At 39.6% G+C, this 19,386-nt stretch overlaps 1 protein-coding gene across 1 annotated transcript; it reads right to left on the bottom strand.

Moving 5' to 3' along the window:
* Window positions 1-430: 430 nt before the first annotated feature.
* On the bottom strand, window positions 431-15,736 carry LOC146147897 (uncharacterized). The gene is made up of 12 exons (XM_083386440.1): window positions 15,473-15,736; window positions 15,347-15,401; window positions 15,037-15,170; window positions 14,649-14,827; window positions 14,329-14,382; window positions 12,457-12,625; window positions 7,707-7,847; window positions 5,566-5,634; window positions 4,779-4,927; window positions 3,749-3,915; window positions 3,362-3,446; window positions 431-3,044 (listed from the first exon to the last, which is right to left on the bottom strand). The coding sequence occupies exons 1-12, from the start codon at window positions 15,734-15,736 to the stop codon at window positions 2,687-2,689; spliced, it is 1,824 nt and encodes a 607-aa protein (XP_083242566.1). The 3' UTR covers window positions 431-2,686.
* Between the last annotated feature and the right edge of the window lie 3,650 nt (window positions 15,737-19,386).

Genomic DNA, 19,386 nt, shown 5'->3' with positions numbered 1-19,386 from the left:
ACGTTTTTCATATAAGGTAATCGGTGACTCTTTGCGGTAAACACAGCAGAAATGTGTCGCTTGGTCGCTGCCACCCTGATCAGATGATTATGGTTCTAACAAACTCTTTACAACACTAGTCACTACAGAAGTTTTTTTTGTTCTATACAAACAATTATAAACTTAAGGTTTTCACAATAAATTCCTTGGAAGACATTTCCTGTCCACGCTTGAGAACCAATGCCCTAGTTGTTGTAGAATTAGAATTATTTAATGAAACAAAGAGAGATTATAACCTAAAGATGATATCTCCAACTTTGGCAAACGCATATATTTGGTAATATTTTACGAGAAGCTTTATCTGGAGCATTTCCATTATCGCAAACTCTCGCAATTCCTAGTCTCCAAAAATTGAAAAAAACGCGTACAAAACACAATCTTTATTTCTGCATGAAGTGACGCCACAGAGTTAGGCAGCGCAGAGTAAAATCGAGGACGTTCAGGAGGGGGATTATCCAGAAACTCCAAACGCGCGTCATTTTATATACTCAATTATAAAATATCGCTGTATGCTTTTATAACGGCGCGGCGGAAAGATAAATTTGTTTAGCATAAGTAACAAAACAACCGTCAAAGCAAAGCGAAAACATAGAGAAAGCGAATCAACGCCACCCATAAAGTTGCGTGAATGCGTCACATCAGTTACTAAAAGTGCGGACGCATGACGTCCGAATTAATATAGTAGGTGGGGCGGTGCAGAAGACAATGAAGAAGTACAAAAATATCTCGAATGTGTGAACGGGAGAATATACAAGGCGATCCACGGCAGGTGACACGAACACGGCGCATACGTACGAAGATCGCTTTAAATCGTGGTTTGCTGGATTGTTCGAGCTGTTAATTATGCAACGTTCAGCGCGCAATGAATCGTTCACAAACGGACTATTCTTACCATCTTAAAAAGAAGTGGCGCTCGCATGCAAAATACGTACGATAGGAAAAGGTGACATGCGTAAAGCACTAAAGAGTTCGCGTGGTAAAACGCAAAGTTACAATCACTACACTGTGGCATCACACCTTGTATCGCGGGAATCGCCTTTTTCTTAGCGGACAATTAGGTTCAATCCTAAACCCGACGCGGCTTTAATCGTGAGAAAGCAAGGGAATGGAGAGGTCCGACCAAATCGCACTTTACAACTATATACAACGCGCAAAATAGAACACGGGTAAATTATGAGTTTAACCTTATTTGAAAATCTCGCAATGTTTGCCGGCAGGCGGGTCCACAGAGTGAGAGCACAGGAGATCACTTTTCCAAGCTTCACCAACGTCTCCAGGCCCCTCTCTCTGGTAGGCGCGACTTTAGCGTCCGCCCAGAAAAGGTAACGAGCGAAGCGATTTGTGGCAGCGGCGGAGCTGCGCATCCCTGAGCACGCACGACTCGTACAAAACAACAACTACTAGACGGTGCTTTTTTACGTAACGCAAAAAAGCTAACTGCTCAGTTTCCCAAAATCCGAAGCAAAGGCGGCTTCGCAACAGCAGAGTGGAAGAACGTCAATTTATTTTACGGCTCCGTTTTTTAAACTGACCTGCAGGGTGGGAACTGGAAAAGGTAAAAATGGGAGACATTCAATGTGGCCGAAAACTGGCCTAATGACAACCAATACGACGAGACAACAGGCAATAGTTTGAAACTTGGAGAGAGGAAGTTTTTGTACATGGCGACTCGCGCATAGACGACGGTAAGGTGGGAGACGGGAGACAAGAAACTATTATAAGAAGTACGGCATTCGTAGACTTTGGTTGACAAAGCACGTTCCATAGCGCTTGTTTAAGTCTACAAATACATAAATACGTTTATATTTATTGCAAGGCACAATCTAAAATCAAATTTATGGATTGCGGTAATGAGTAATTGACTGTCAAAATTTGGATGCATTCCATAAATATGCTTGCAAAAAGGTATATATTGAAATGCAAAGACGATTTAAATAACATAATGTTGTCAAATGAAACTACCAATCCAACATACTTAGTTTAGAATTCCAATAGAAGTAATAACAACGAGCCAAAGCAACAAAAGCAAACAAAGCACCGCCCGCCAAGTCTTGCCTGGTGTTTTCGGTGACCAAAAACGGAAACACAGTCTAGAAAAATACCTTGTGCTACAAATCGTGACAAACGTAAGAGATGGAGTGAATCAGGCTGGGGGCTTCGGCACGAACTAGATACCAGCTTATCATTAGCTCTATCGCTAAGACAATGTATGATCTGATTACGTAAAAGCGCAGAAGACCAAAAACACGTGACAAGTGAAGCAACACACCTATACCGGGCTTGGTATAATGTTACAGCGACAACGCCGCCGATGCGAAATTACAATAAATCTACATTGACTAAGTAAAAAGAATTGAGCTTTTTAATAAGGTAATCGAGCTTTCGCAACCAAACAACTTTATGGCTAATAATTCTCGAGACGCATTTGATATTAATGCCCCGCGGTAGGCTCGAAAGTACAATAGGCGTCACATCGGGCGCATAGCGTATCCTCAAAAGTCCCACAACAGGCTTGGTAAGTCAGGACACGACTGCGCAGACAGTTCCGTTAGCCAGTAATCAAAACGGACAAAAGAGAAGCTTGTCGTCAACAAAGCCACCCAGCAGCGCACGTCCTAAGAGAGATTAAAAATCCGCGCGAGGACGCTCAGGTGTCATAAACCACGTCGAGCGGCGAGTCGCACGAATCCTGGTCCGACTCGATGCCGGTGTTGCTGCTGCTGCCGCCGGGAGTTAACGAGAGGAGCCCGCTGTGAAGCCCGGAGGAGGAACGGGACGAGGAAGTAAATCCTCCGGCGAGGTAGGAGCTGCTGCCCACCTGGCTGCTGTTGGTGACCATGGCTACCTCGTGGTCGTCGGGATCACCGTTTCTGTTTAGGGAGAAGCAGGTTCCCAGCATGTTGTCGGGCTCGGTCTTGATGGTTTGTTGCAGCGTGTGGTCCAGTCCGTCTTCCACCAGAGTCGTGATCGTCTCACATTCCACCCCGACGTTCATCAGCTCACTTCTGCGCAACAACAGACGGAAAATCAGCGCGCGGTCAGTGATGTGCAATATTATTGGTTAGGATTAGGTTCCCGAGGCAAAGTAACATCGGCGCCGATTTTGTGACAGGATCATTTATTATTTTTAGCTATAAATATCCAATCAAAAAGGAAACTAAGCTTCCAACCACTAAAACAGAACTTGGTCCCAAGAGCTGAAAATAACAAAAGCAGGTTTCAAATTTATCAATTTGGCAAATTTTTGCTATTCAAGTTGGACGGCGGTACTTAGTGATAAAATCATAACACGTACAAGCTGCAACAATATACCAGCACTCACGAGGGTAAAATCCTTGGCGCGTCCTGGATAGAATATTTGGTGCTAGTCGAAGCTGGAACTGTTTCCCTTCGGCATCCGGCCATTTCTGGAGAAAAGCAAAAGCATCGAAAATAAATGGAAACTCCCGAGCGAGTATTCAAGGCGACTTTCAGTCTGTTTCGCCAACTGCGCCCAAGGGTTGCCGCACATTTTAATTGAATCAATTAAAAAAAATCTTAAAGACTTTTCAAAGAAAATCTAAAGTAAAATGAGTCGCCTGATATTCCGGGGCGGTAAAGTGATACATCAATAACCCAGTCGTTTCCGAAGAGTGAAAAAGGTACCAGTAAAGTTCGCCTCAACAGTGAAAGGACTGCGCAAAATGCTTCAACTATAAACCGCCAATACCTCGTAAGTAGGGCTTGAGTACGGGCGGCACCAGGGTTTGGGCGGTCTTGAGGTTCTCGGGCGTGCAGTTGCCAGCTTCCAACCCGTAAGCCATTCCCATGCGCTTCAGCACCTCGATGTCGTCGTGGATCTCGAACGTGTTGTCGAAGTTGAACATGTACTCGTACCTGAAAGGAAAGGTGCCGCTCATTGCTTGATAGAGTTCGCTGACAAGGCTCGACTTAACGTATAGGTAAACGCATTTCGTAAAACATGAAGTCATACTACTGCCGACTGAAAATATTATTCCCTCGGTCAGGGGATCTTAAACTGTTTTTTACCGCGGACAGCTATTTTTTGCTTCGCGTGGACCACGGTAGGTAAGAACATTTCAAAAAAGGGCGGCATAAATTGACGCCACAATACAAATAGACTCCATATATATGTTGATTCTGATTTAAAAAATGTAAAAGTAAAATGTAAAAATAAATACAGTGCAAAACCGTTTTATTTATAATTAAATTGTTCTTTTAAAATGATAACATTTCAATTAGGCCTTCATAGACCCCTTAAAACTAGTTCACAGACCCCCAAAGGGTCCATGGACCTCAGTTTAAGAACCCCTGCCCTACATCGACTGAAATGTTTCTTAGGTCTATATTAGATTCGACTGGGAATAGTTTTCTAACGAAATAAAAAATATAAATAGGACCCTCGAAATTAGGTTTAAGTGCCAAGCTTTTTTAGAAAAGTCTACTACCAAAAACCTTCCTAACTTGAACACGACATGGTTTGTTTAGCGAAATTGTTCAGCTATCTTTGACATGGCTCCGATCCACTAATTTCTGCCAGAATGGTGCCTGGTTTGTTACCGGAATTAACGAGCAATTGAACATGTACTTTTTAACGTTCAGATGAGTCTGCCTTTTTTCGGTAATTAACTAGCAATAAAAGTTTATTACGTCCGGCAAGACAACCAGGTGCCAGTTTTTCGTGTATGAATGGCAGACGTTATCGATTCGTAAAGGTAAGGACTGCAAACAAAACTTACTTGTCGTTTGAGATGCTGCAGTCGATGACTGTTTTTTTGCTCGTGTTGACAATAATGAAAGGCAGCTGGATTGACGAGTTGTCGGCTGGCGGGCCTTGGGTCTGCTGGATTCGCTTGTTGCGCTGTACTAAGTTCTTGAAGGCAATTTGCTGCAAAACGCAAAAAAATCGTTTACTGTAGGTCGAGGTATGCTAGATACATCCTGTGAGTTTGTCATATGTCTGTTTAGGCAAACTTTTAGGAAAACGTACAGTACGTTTGATTTTGGTGGCCACTTTAGTTGTCTACTTTCTTTTCCACTACACGAAAAAAAAACAAGTAAGCCGAGCAAAATGGCTAAACAAATGAGAAAAAGGTCGGTGTTTGGCGCAACCTGTTAAGCAATAAGCCATCGAAAATACACATTAAATGCACTCGACAGTGTTTTAAGCCATGTCGGATCGCAGTTTTAGCTTGAGCCGTTTACAAATCTTCAATATTGATAATAATTTATTAAGCATAAACTGCATCAGCCAAACGGGAGTCGTGCCATACAGAAATCCCACTTCAATCGCTTAAACAAATGACGGAAATCGAAACACTAGAAAAACAATTAGGTTAACAATCGAGCGAGGCACGGCGTTAAAAGCCGGGCGTCGTTACAGACTGAAGTTACACAATTGCCGTCGAATATGGGTTGTGTTTATCGCACGCACTTATAGGTTGGTGGATGTCGCAGCTTCCGTCGCGAAAGCTGATGGCGACCAAAACTGTATGGGCTGCACGCCGTAATGGAACGAAAACAAACCTGCAGTATGAGTTCTTGAAGTTGTAAGGTCTTCTGCTGAATTCTCTGTTCGCGCTTTTCCTTTTCTTTCTGCAAAGTAAATACAAATAGGGTTGCAAAATGCGATCAGTAAATTATTGCCATTTAATATAAATCATTTCAACGTACACGCTTCAGGAGTTGGGTTTATTTCCTAAAATATTTGACTATCGCTTTCACATTGCACCTGAAGATTCCTGGTATTTGCAGGCGCGCTGTGGCCGGTTAGTGTAGAGCTTGACAGTCTCCCGAAAATTCTTTAGGTAATCAAAACCTCACTTAAAATTGCGTGGGAAAGCATCAACGCCCAACGCAAAAACTCGTTTTTTAAAAAAATGACAAAATACCAGGAATATTTCGAAGGGTGCATAATAATTGATCTTGCGGGTTTAAATTTACAAATTTTCTAAATTTGTGTGTTATGGGAGACATCAGGCATACAAAACCAGGAAACGGTAATACGTGGCATTATTAAAAAGAGGTCACGCCGTTACGCTAAGGAAAGCATTGTGCTCACCACGGCTCCGAATAAACATGTCGTTGTTTATGGAAGCACAGTTAGGACTATTTAGGACGAATGTATGATAACTGAACAACTGAACATCGTAGGCAAAAACAGACTTTTGGGGAAAAACTGTAAACACACAACAAGAGCGCATTACGCACTCACGAGCAAGGCAGTGCTGTTATCAAACGAGATAGCGCTGCTGGGCGAAACAGGCAGCAGGAATGTCGAAAATGCGGAACGCAACACGAAAATCGCCGTTTGTTCTCGCTTGTAACGGCAAAACACGTAGGCGAGCGACGCATGCCGCAAATTGACGTTCGAAGGCTAAAAATCGCGATTTTTCCACGCTTGACCTTAACCAGTGGCGTCAACCTAACAATATCGTAAAACAAAACGCGGTTAAAGTATTCAGAGGGGCCCGCTGCTGGCTAGCGAAGGCTGCTGGTGAACTTTGCTTGCGCACAAAGTCAATGACGTAATGGAGGTAACGTGAAGGCAAATCTTCGCAAAACCTGTATTTACCGTTTTTTCTGTTGGATCGTATTACAGCACGACAATCAGTGCCAGTTTGGGTTTTGTCTATCTACAAGTTTACCTGCCTACTTTAGAGGCCAACAGGTTCTCGACTATTTAACTTGGGAATGAGAAGTTAAACTATCAAAACCTAAAACAAGCAGTCATAATAGTTCTGTAAAGCAGGGCTTCAATTTTTTTTAGTGTGCAACATCTTTGATGTAATTCAAACTTTTCGCGAACTTCTGGTCAACAGCGTTAAACAACACATTTGTTTGTTGTCGCATTAATACGCATAAGTAATTTTAAATTAGTTTTGTCATTGCCTAAACAAAAAAATTACTAGTATCATAGATAAACCTCTTTGTGTACAATTAATGTAGCCTTACTGACGACACTTAAAAACTCGTTGCACTACCCTTAGCTTAGTTTGTGAAGCCGTGATGAAAAGTGTAAACTGACACGCCTAGCGGTTGAAAAAGGGAAGCTTCAATGTTCGCTTTATTAATTTTTTATGTTACATAAAATAAATCTAAATTCTGAATTTAAATCAGTGCTTTTCTAGCGTTTTACTATCAAAACTGTCACACTCAGGCAACATTTCAACCAACCTCTAAACTGAAATTACCAGTGATAAAGTTGAACAATTCGGTGATAGATACTTTAATATTGAAGTCGCATTATGGAGTGACTGTGGACACAGTACACTTTTTGCAGTTAAACAGAACGCTTTTTAATTAAACTTGGAAGTGTGAATAAGCGAGTTTTGCGTGGGTTATTCAAATGCGTTAGGTACACGATTGAGATTGTGCTCTGGCTTCTACTGGAACAAAATAGTCTATTGTTGAAAGTGTAGCATGGAATATTGTGCGCACGACATTGGTAAGCAGACCAAACCCCGCGACAGTTCGCAAGTCGTATTAAAGAAAGTGTTGCGAAACTTTGATTTTCTATGTCGAGGTCTAGAAAACAAATCGCGGGTGGCCCGATCTAACTAGTCAGTCCAAAAGTTCGATCATCATTTGACTGTTATTAAGGAATTAACGATAGTGGTGTTTTATAGAGACAACGCATTCAGCTAAATGGCTTCCCATCAACTCACCTGTAGTGATACAACCTCTTGAGCAGAATTGGTTGGTAGTCCAACCCAATGGATGTCCTTTTTGTCCTTGTAGATGATGTCCATTGCCATGAGGACATTGAGCGCGTCATAAACTCTCCGGCGGATGTTCTTCTGGTCGTACTGTTTAGGAATAAAAAATATATTTTTTTTTGAAGTAAAAACTTTGAAATATAAGGCATGAACGTTTAAGATATCTTAAACGTATAAAATCATGGGCGACAATTTTCTACTGAAGCAAGTATAGTCCACTTTGGCCTTGGAAGCAATAAAGGTTTTCGATACAATTCAGAAAAACGTTCAATATTGTATAAAATGCATAACTCGTTTTCGTTCTCAGTTCCATTCCATTAAGTGGATAGCAGCAGTTATATGCTGCGTGTTCAGAACACTAAATAAAGTGTTGTTGTAAGACCCCTATAGGATTACTTAGAAAAACGCCACCAAATGCCTTAACCATTAAGACTCGCTTAGGGATAGGTTTACGAAAGGGCCAGAATAGGTGTGTTAAAAGAAACCAACTTATCGGAAATTGTTTTTTTGCGTACGCGTGGGCGCTAATCTAGCATACGCCGGGGACCAACAATTTACCGATCACGCTCTCTCGCGCGACACATTCCAGTGAACAAACACAATACAACTCCTCAAAATGATGGGAATAATCGTGTACAAGGCAGGCCAAAACTTTTATAGTTTGAATCGCTAATAAACGATCAACTTTCCGTAAATATTTACCCGAACCTCTTGCGAGTGGCAACCTGCGGGTGGCTTATGTGGCAAAGTTAAAAATTAACCAGCAATAGGTAAATGAACGTGTCGGAGACAGCTCGAATTATAAACGAAACTAACTAGAACACAACACAAATAAGTTAGGTTTCGCGTTTCTTTCAGCAGACTTTGTTTAAATGCCGAAAACTCCTATGTCATGTACCAATACATTTAAGTGCACCAGATGTGCGGTATTTATTGAAACGTTGGGGGCAGAGATGAATGTAGTTACTTAGCATAGGTGTATTAACAATAGGTATCAGTGACAATTTATCGCCTTCCCATGCTGTATAAAGAGAAACCGCGAGGCAAAAGTGAAATGTCAATCTCTCAGCATGAGTATTTCAATCCCTCGAGGTACCCTGCAAATGTGAGCGCACACGTTGCGATTGGGCAGTGATTCAAAAGAAAACTGTATCCAGGCGGGCAACATACACATATGCGTGGTTAGAGTCCAGCGCATTCCTCTGCACTCAGAATTCCGCTATGGCGTCATAGCCGATTTAGGCCCGATCGACCGGAATCGCGGTTTGATGATCCACACAACTCGGCGTAACCCGGTGGTGGGCGGTACGCAGGCGCGGCCGCTCAAGCGTGGAGACAATACACATGGCTTTGTGACGTCATGGGTAAAGCACTGGGCGCGCTGGCGAGAGACGCTAGATTGCTGGAAAGGCGCTGTTTGGCGCGAAGGATTGATTTGGTGGTGGGTGCTGCTATTTAAAGCGGATTACAGGTTTCAACTTGTTTCAAGCTTGTTGGTTTGCGTTTCCGCTACATAACTGCGGTCTACACAATTTTATTGCGACAAAGTAAACTAAAAAAAATGCGTTCGATCCATGGCTCGACGTTGTTTCGGCAAACAGGTCATTATTCGGTGATAAGAGCGGCACGGACCGAAGTGCTTTCAAAGCTTTCTCATCCGCCGCTAAAGTATCGCAACTTAGTTAGCGACACGCCTGCGCGCGTAGTACAACGACCCAAAGCCGACCGCGCCGAATCCAATTCACGTGAATGATTACAAATAGGCTCTTACCGCAGCAGCCAACAAACTGTGTTGGCGCGCACAAAGCCGGGAAGTCCTCGTGTCAACAGGACGCTGTCGCTGCCTCGTCCACGGCCTAACGAGCATTTGTTTTTCGACTGGCCGATAAATTGGCCATCATTTATGGCCAATTTATAAAAGTGTGGCCATCATTTTGTACCGCCCTATGTTTAAGTCAAATTACTCTCCTTTGATTAGTTAAAGGATGTCTTATCCAAGGGCTCGCCCATTCGTTATTTTTTGTTTGTTCAAACTGATTAAAAAAGCAACTGTCGCAAATCGGGTGAGTAGAATAAAAGTGGTCCAGAAAAAAGAACTTACGAGTGACACGCTAAATCGCGCTGACCCGAATCCAGGGTGTGCGGGAAATGGAAGCTTTTAAGTCGTGCAAATTCGAGGTCGCAACGTTTCCGACACATGTTTCGTGGGCGTTGTCCCTCTTGCGTACGCTCCCGACGTTCGCCACCATTTGCTGCACCAAGTTGAATTTTTCCCAAACACCCAAGCTAAAAGCGTTGCTTATAAATGATGTTGTCCACTGTAGTGCACACCTGTGATATGTACAAGCTATTCTAACTTCACAGGGGCGACATTTTGGCAACATGTTTCTTCTGGGTGTTGGTAAACCGAGGAACTTTGACTCGTTGTTGAAATAACGCAGAATCTCCTAAGAAAAGGTAGCATTTCAAAAGCATGCGCAACGTGCGTAAGCGAGGAAGCCCTGCAGGAGCTTTACCGAGCAGCAAAAAGTACGTAATTAAACACGAACAAAATAGTAGGGCAGGAAGGAAAGGGAAAAGTTTTAATCACTCACTATAACAGATTGTTTTTTAATGTAAAGACGTTTAATAACAAAAAAGGAGAAAATCAGAGTTTTGTGAACTGTTCTTAGGGCACAAATGTAAACATTAAAATATATTCACGAACATGTACTTTTCAGGTTTATTTTGAGGAGTCACGGACTAATCTCATGGCCTGAACGGAAAAGAAGAAAATCGGACGTATGACCGGTTTGGACACAGCTTTGACATTGTAACGGTAAAAAGGCCAGAAAATCTTGAAGACACGTCTAAGCAAATGCCTCTTATTTATTTAAAGCCTTGACTTGCTGCTGAAAAAAATGAGAGATAGAATCGTTAGGTGGAATATAGTCAAACTTGAAAAGTTTTTTTTTATTCAGGTGTGTTGTGCTTTGCCATGTTTACATGTCTGTCGTTTAAAAACAAGATTTCTTTCGCACTACATAATCCAGGTTCGCCATTGAAAGATGCCTACGCAAGCCTGGCGTAAACTAAACATGTTTACACATTTTTTTTAAGTTTTTAATATTTTTATTATGTCTTTTTCTTGTCTCCTGTTTTACGATTGTAGATTATCCATGTAAAACTGGCCCTAAGGCTTCCTGGCGTGCGACAAGCTGCTTCGACCACAAAACTCGATGACGACAGCGAAAAGTCGCGCAGAACACCACTCGAAACTATAAAGCAAACACAAACGCGGTTCGTCATTGAGCTTCACGCATGGGCGCACGCCGGCAGATGGTTGACCCCGGTTTCATCCATCGCAAGGCCACGTGGTGAAAGGACTGCTAGCTGCCGACTGCGACTCGTTGCGCTCAGCGGGTCCTGCTTCTTTTCATTCACAGAAATCAACAAGGATAAAAGCGTGTGGAAGCCTGTTTGCGAATCGCGCGTGTTTGGGAAAGGCGGGCGAGAACGACAAATAATAGCGGCTCGCTTTCGCTCGACAATATATGTAACGACGGGTTGCCGACGGGCGCGGCAACGTTCTGTTGGGAAGAGCCGACCGCTGAACTGCTCTTTCTTTTTTGGATCCCGACGAAGCTTAAAGGAGCGAAAAAAACTCGCACGTCCGACGAAAGGCGTGCTTTGAACAAAGCGGGCTGAAACAATGCCGGGACGAGTGAAAAGGAACGCCGGCGCATACTTGACTGCCACTCTCTGAATAGCTGTGTTGGCAATTGGCCGGGCGGGCCGCAACGAGCGTACTGCCGTACTATTTACAGGGTTGTGGAGAGCCGGCGTCTTTGCAACTTGCCTGTACGAATTCCAGCACTCGACTTTCCGCGAATTCGACATTTTGGCCGTCAGAGGATCTTTGAGTACTACACAATTGATAACCCTATTTGGGGGAATTTGCATGTGAATTTACGTTCGATAAAAACTTGCCAAGGTTTCCGGCGTTTGAAGTGAATGTTTAACGCTTCACGAGAATTGCCTGATAATAAGGCCTCGAATGGCCCGACGTATAGGCGGCGAAGCTATGCGCGGTCTCGACAGTCGACACGAAGAACAGGTGCTGAGCGAGCAAAGGAGCAAGCCAGCTCATGTTTATACTCGGGAGACTTGGGCGAAGCGATTTCGCTTCAACTTGGGATACAGACAGCCCGAAGCGGCATACCTTCTATCCATAAAACTGTTTGCTCTGTGCAGGCACGCTTGCCGGCCGGCAAAGGGTTTACCGATATGAGGGTAACAAAGCATCAAAACAACTTTAAAGCAGTAGGTCGCTTGGTTATATGCGACGTTCCAGCCACAAGACATTGTGCACATATTTTGCTTTTAAATGACCACACTCACACATACTGAAGCGACTGTTTTTACTCACCTCTCATGGAATATTTCTAGTCTTTGCAAAGTTCACTCTTTTAGCCGCTTAAACGATTTTTAGGTCAGTAATCATTTAGTAAATTTATAGTAAAACAGTTACAGTTCGTTGGAAACAGGAACAAAACATTCTAAGGAATGATTTTTTTAATATAATTATGAACAAAGGGTACTTTTTATAATTATAAATAGACTATAACGTTTTAAGAACATATACAAGCAACCTAAACAACAATTAGACGAACTTAATTAAAAATATGTTCAGTAGTTCATGGTTTGGTTTCTAATTTACCTGGTCAGAGACAAGTTTTTGTGCATCAGCATATTCCGCAACAAGCTCATCAGCAACTTCATTGTAGGTTGTAGTGACTTTCTTCTTAACTTTTTCACAAACCAGCATGGCAAAGTGTCTAAGGCCTTTGCTTCCCTTTTCGTTTGAGGTGATGGGGCGTCTGCGCTTACTGTATTGAAAAAAAATACTTGTATTAACAAAAGGTAAAAAAAATATTAAGAAAATACTTCAAACATAACACAAAGCCATAAAGAAAATGATTAACTAAACATAAGTAAGTCTTCTCTAATGTAATCCCTTGCTTGTTCATAAAGCAATGCATCAAGTGGCCAAACTCTGTACTCAATTTTAAAAGAGTTGCAAATCATCACAACTTATTACTCAGATTGTTTTTGGCTTTTTACATTGTTTAATAAAATATACCACAATAAAAAAGAATACCATTTCTTGGTTAACATAAACACATTTTATAACCTATCAAAAATTCAAACGTTTCTGTCTTATGGCACCTGTTTAAGAGCCACTTCGGAGACCACTGGTTTTGTTAAATGTTGATATACTGGTAACAAATTTATTCAATAAATTAACAAACATGCATAAAGTTCATTGCTGAAGTGACACAATCAACATCAGGCTTATAGCAAAACTTGTCTTGAGGTTGCTTAAATTTTGCAGAGCACAGCCGAATTGTTGTACCTGATTATGATTACATTTTAATGGGATGGAAACCAAAAAGGAACATATATCAAGCGCACACTACACAAGAGGTTCCTGGTCATCACTAAACATAACAGAACAACTTAAACTACTCTTAACTTGTGAAAGATTTCTATATTTTGGCTTTTCTAAGAAATTGCTTAGTTTTTAATTTGATTTTCACTGTGATTTTATGGCAGAAAAAAACAAACAACAAAGTTGTTCACAGAATAAAACTGCACTATGGTATTTCAAAATCACAAACATAAAAGCAAAAGATATTGTTTAAGTGTGTAATAACAGTGGGTAAACGGAAATGGGTAATGGCATTTATATAAAAGATATATACATGAATATAAATAGTTATCCCATTCACCAATAATAAACAGAAAAGTTTCCACAGGCACTGAGAAAGCATTGGAAGATTTCTGGTTAAGAACCAATTCTTACTATAATTAAGGTCTGTTTGTTATGCACTATCAGTTGTCCCAATTTCACATTAGGTTGGTTGGTTAGACAAATGACAGCAGAGCATCAACAGGTTATAAAATTTGATTATTTAACACTTCTGATTTCAATCTTTGATCTTTCGTGAAACAAACAGTGTGTTTTAATCACGAACAAAATATAATTTTCTCCAAAACGAAACGATACCGGAACGTTATATATATGTCTAACAATACTATTTAATGAAGTACTTTTGCAAAACATTCTTAAAAACCACCAGAAAAACATGTGGGTATAAACCGTAGACATGAACATTGGTTTTAATGTTTTTTTCCTGGATGCTAGTATTAGTAAAATCATAAGATGTAAGACTCGCCTGGTGGCTTATAAAGTTGAACAGTGGCAATAACGCTTTAAACAGTTTTACTTCTTGTAATGTAAATACCAATTATGAAAAAAATTTGCAGACGGCATGTAAACATTTAGACAACCTGGCATGTGCAAATTTTAATTCAATATCAACCCTAAAATTTCTGGTCACACACTATTGTCAAACCGACTCACTTTGAAAACCCTAAATTACACCTTTATGGACAAAAAATATAGGGGAGTAAAAAATTAATTGCCTTTCCTTAGTTAAAGCTGTATAGATCCATATGACTTGTTTTCGCAACACCTAGCATATTTAAACAATATTGTTGTTGTAGGAATATCATTTAAAAATCTCACCTTTCACTTGGTGGAGTACTTTCACAAAATACTGCAGAACGTTTGTGGTGTGGACTACAAAAATAAAATTAGTTGTTAAAAAACTCATTAGTAAAACATATCTACAAATTTGAAAACAAACCCTAGAACCCTAGATAGCTCCAGTTACAAAGGACATAATAAGCCCCTCAACAAGTTTTTTAGAAAATATTTTCTGTCAATTTAATAAATGAATTAACACGATACTATGACATTTCCTATAGATTAACACCATTTAACTCCACATAAACTACTAAGACTATATTTGCAAGTATTAAATTCCTATTTTATACACACCATACCTTTGTGCCCACGATGGGGAAATAGTTGTGAGTTTAGCTGGGGACATGTGATGAACCATTGGTATGGATTGGGCAACCGAAACATGCGGGACAACGGTGGCAAGTGTTGGGCTCATAAAGCTGCTCTGGACTGCAGTGGATGCCACAACAGTCACAAGTTTTGCAGGAGTGGAAGCAAGCTGATAAAAAAAATTTTCACTAAAAAACCCAAGCAATTTAACAAAACCGATATTGTTCTGGTGAAACAGAACAAGTAGTTTTTAGTTTAACAGATAGGACAAATTTCAAATACTGCTTCTAGGATTACTTTTAGCTTTGCAACTCAATAAAAAATGCTTTAAAAAAGATTTCCTGAAACATAACATTCTAACTTTCATATACTCCTAACCATAGTTTGTATTGTCCCTCTGTTGTTGGAGCTATCAACTGACGCAATAGATTTTTGAATTGTAATGGTATCGCCAACTTTTAGTTTGGGAGTGGTGCGATTTACAAGCTTAGATCCTGATGGTAGGTTCATAACTGTTGAGAAAACATCAATGATCCTAATTTAGATTTATCTTTATATTAAAAAAATATCAATAAACTTTATCATACATTTATATTTCACTGGATATTAAACAGTAAAAGCAATCCAAAAAGTAGCAAAATCAAGAGCACTCAATATATAAACACAGTAAAAAAATATCACAAAATACCTTTTATTGGACTTGTAAATGATGCTTTGATAACACTTCCACCAGCTAATGCAGGCTAAAATTAAAGGCATATTACAGTAAAGCCCCCAAGTTAACAAGACTATATTTTCTATACCATTTACTCACCGAATCAGCTGGATTTTTTATAATTCGGAATATAGGAGTTTGAGCTGCAGTTCCTACACTACCCACTGGAAGGGTTTGGATAATTCTTGTCTGTTGTGGAAAAACAGGCTTGATACTGGACCCGGCACTACCCCTTCCATGATTGGTAGGAATAAGTGTAACTATGGGCTGGTTGGTTGCATTAATTGATGTTGATATTGCAATGTTGCCCACCACAGTGGGCGATGACAAGTTTTTACAGTCTACATTTTCCTGAACCGCCATACCCAAAGTAGTAGGGCTAAAAAACACATATTGAATAAATAAAAAAATTCTGTTAAAGCCAAAATATTATATAATTTTGCACGGAAACTTAAACTAATTTAGTCATAGTTACTGGCAAAATTCCTGATTGAGTACTATTATTGTAGCTCAAATTAAAAATTAAATTTTCCAATCCATGTTTTTTTAAATTATGAACAGCCTCTTCCTAGTTCCAAGTGTTCAGCATTTTAACAATATAAGTCAAGGATGTCAGAGGTCTTATCTATGGACAAATCAGAGTGCTATTAAATACAGAAGTGAGATTTTTGTACATTCTTTAAGAAAGGCTTACTGGTCCACCTAGTTTCAAATTATTTACATATTAACCAATGAAGTATAATGGTTTGGGGTTTTAGTTAAACATAGTAGAAATATCAAACCCATATAGAACTAGGTAACATTTTGACTGTTTCTAATATATATTTATTTATTTCCAACATGGTGAGAAGGCAAGGCCTTGTGGATTTGATATTCCTGCAACATCAACCTAGTTTAAATTATAAAAAATATGTCAGGAAACCAGATATATGGTTAGACAATTGTGGCCCTAAATACATTGTTAGTTTAGCTGGTATAATGATTTGCATAATTTACCCTCAAGTCACAAATCAAAATGTAGTAACTATCTTTAAGTTTTGAGCAACATATTATTTTGGAAGAGGCTATCCAGTAATTTTAGTCTGTGTATATCACTAAAGGGAGCACATGCCACTGTGGAAAGGTACTATGGCAAGTGCTCCTTGTTTTAACAGACCTAACATGCACCCCAATAAAATAAAATATGCACCCCAATTCTTGCATACTTTACACTAGTGGGATGCACATAGGACCTTTGATGCACCATGTCACCCCATTTTTCAGCTGTGAGATCTGCCACACACAAATAACCAATAGGCACTTCTGGAGGATTTACCCAGTCAACACAGGAATTCAAATGCGTATGTAACCTGCCAATCCAGGTAAATTGCTTGGGCTGTAGGCAATTCCTAAAACTATTTACCTGGCTAACAGTGTAATTTACAATGATTAAGAAATATAGCATTAATAAAAGTAATGACAAACCAGTGTTGTAATGACTTTATGACTTGACTTAAGTCGCTATTTTCAAATTACTTGAATTGACTCAACTCTTTTGGGCAAAATTACTTTACTTTACTCAAGTCTTTTAGAAAAATGACTCGGGTTGAAATTAAGTGTTTTTATTCAGCATTTTTTCATAAAATTTGTTGTTTTTTTCCTATTTTTTGCACATAAAAACAATTTGCTTTCCCTCTATCGCTTTTTGGCATTTTTTAGTTAAAGCAATGCTCATAATTGGACACATTTACCCAATTTTAATAGCTTAACATGTATTTTTTAAGACAAGGATTTGACTTGGAATTGACTTGGCCTTAATTATGACTTGACTGGGACTTGTTATTTATTCAGAAAGACTGGACTTGGACTTAAGTTATTTTACATATGACTTGAGTTAAGACTGAAGTTATTTTGCAAATGACTTGACTAGGACTCAAGTCATTGTTAAAATGGCCTGTTTACAACACTGTGACAAACTCACAACATTAAAACCACCTACATAACCCACATAATAATGTATAGTCACTTAGGGTGTATGTGTCTCCGGAGATTTGTATGTGTCCCTGGCGATTTATCCACTGCCTACTATTTTAAGTACTCATGACAGAATTTCTAAAATTGTAAATAATGATTTGTTTGCTTACTTTGTAACTGTTATCTATCACTGTCTGTCACATGGTTAATCTTAACTCTACTGGAAACTTAAATAGCTGATTTAACAACGTTTACTAAATCGGTTATTATATATTCTTACCTCTCTATAACATATAACAAATGATGGCGCTGGTCTAGAATCCTATCACATTCGGTGGTTTATATTGATAACGTCCGGTGGTTTATATTGATAACAATATTTGGGTTAGGGTGAGAGTTAGCGTTTGAGTGGGTGAAGTATTAATATTATATGCAATCTTAACTTTGAAAACTCGTTTGTGGTAAATTTCTAGACCAACGCCCAAATTATAAAACAGCGATTAAGGACAAACCAGGCATGCAATACGGCGCTGGTCTAGAATCCTACCACAGTTCTAAAATCAACGCACAAAATTTGAGTTAGGGTGCGGGTTAGCGTTTGGGTGTGGGTGGGTCAAGTATTATTATATTCTTTGTTTAATAATAATACTTGACCCACCTTAACCCAAACGCTAACCCGCACCCTAACCCAAATGGTGTTTCGTTGTGGTAGGATTCTAGACCAGCGCCTGCAATACTAATAGGCCTACCACTAAAACAGACAAATGCAAGTTACTCGAATGTATTTGTGTTACGACAATAATTGTAGAAGCAATAGTTGCATCGTAACAAGGGAGTCTGCTCTTAGTTCGGCAATGTTAAGTTTTTAGTCGGCAGGATATCGCATAAGCTAGCCGGTCTTAACGTGCAGCAATCCTTCCGCCGTATCGCCAAGCAGGTTGCCCAACAAAGATTAAGATTCGCGGATCACTTCAAGCTTCACTGAGCAAATCACGTGTGCCATTGTTTTCTTGCATTTTGGCTGTGTCATAAATTTACAAAGTACAACTTACAAAAGCATTATAAATTTTAGTACAAGTAAAAAACACGTATTTTATTGACAAAGTTTATAAGTCATTTAATATACTTCTTTCAGTTATACATTTCACTAATATAAATGTGTTTTTTTAATTCTAAATAAATTGCATTACCCTAAGAGTGTATACGACATAGCACTAATACACGGGACTTAGCGCTAAGGCAACCTTACTTGGAATGCAAATATAAACAGTTTTTAAAGAACAATCCATAAACTCATAGGTTTTTATGAACGTTTCTTTTTAATAATAGAAGGACGTCAAAATGGAATTTTACTGCTTGTAAATGCAAGTTAGCTGAAACCTGAAAGCAGCCTGGTATTGACTAACAACTTACTTTAGCTTAATTCGTAAATATTTTGAACACTTGTTAAAACGGCATTCGAGTATATAAAAAGGAAGCGGCGTGCACTTTATTATAAAATGTTAATGTCTTACATATTTGCCCCTAGTTAATCAACTGCATCAATCCTTTTCGTGTGGAACGTAAAAATTTAAGTCTACACTGCTTGGTGGCGCTGTTGTGCAAAGTGGGACGGGTCCGAACCACCGCCCAACATTATTCTAAATCTTCCAGAACTGTTTATTACTGAAATGCAGGCTCTCAAAAAACTGCAGTTATTTCGGTATTTTTTTTTGAGGTTATGCATATACACGTTGGTATTTCGGAAATGTAGGATAACATTGCATGCCTAGTACAACGTCACTATACAACATACACAGAATCGCGGAAATAAGTCATGGTAAACCGTTCAAAAACTAAAAGTCACATTTTGCAAATTATCGTAATCCAAACCACTTAAAATGTCTAGAAACACTACTACAATTTTGACAGATACATGCCATAGAAAACCTTAAAATAAAAAGGTAAATACTCCTCAAATCCAAATAGTTTGTGAACTTGTAGTACCACCTAACGTTTAGTGAGCGATTGGTCGATGGCAACGCTATATTTATACTGAACTCAATAAAAAACAGGCTGCT

Source organism: Ascidiella aspersa, chromosome 4, assembly GCF_963924565.1.
Source record: "Ascidiella aspersa chromosome 4, kaAscAspe10.2, whole genome shotgun sequence".
Lineage (NCBI taxonomy): Eukaryota > Metazoa > Chordata > Ascidiacea > Phlebobranchia > Ascidiidae > Ascidiella > Ascidiella aspersa.
Note: the sequence above shows the minus strand (reverse complement) of the source record. Positions and strands in the feature narration are given on the sequence as shown.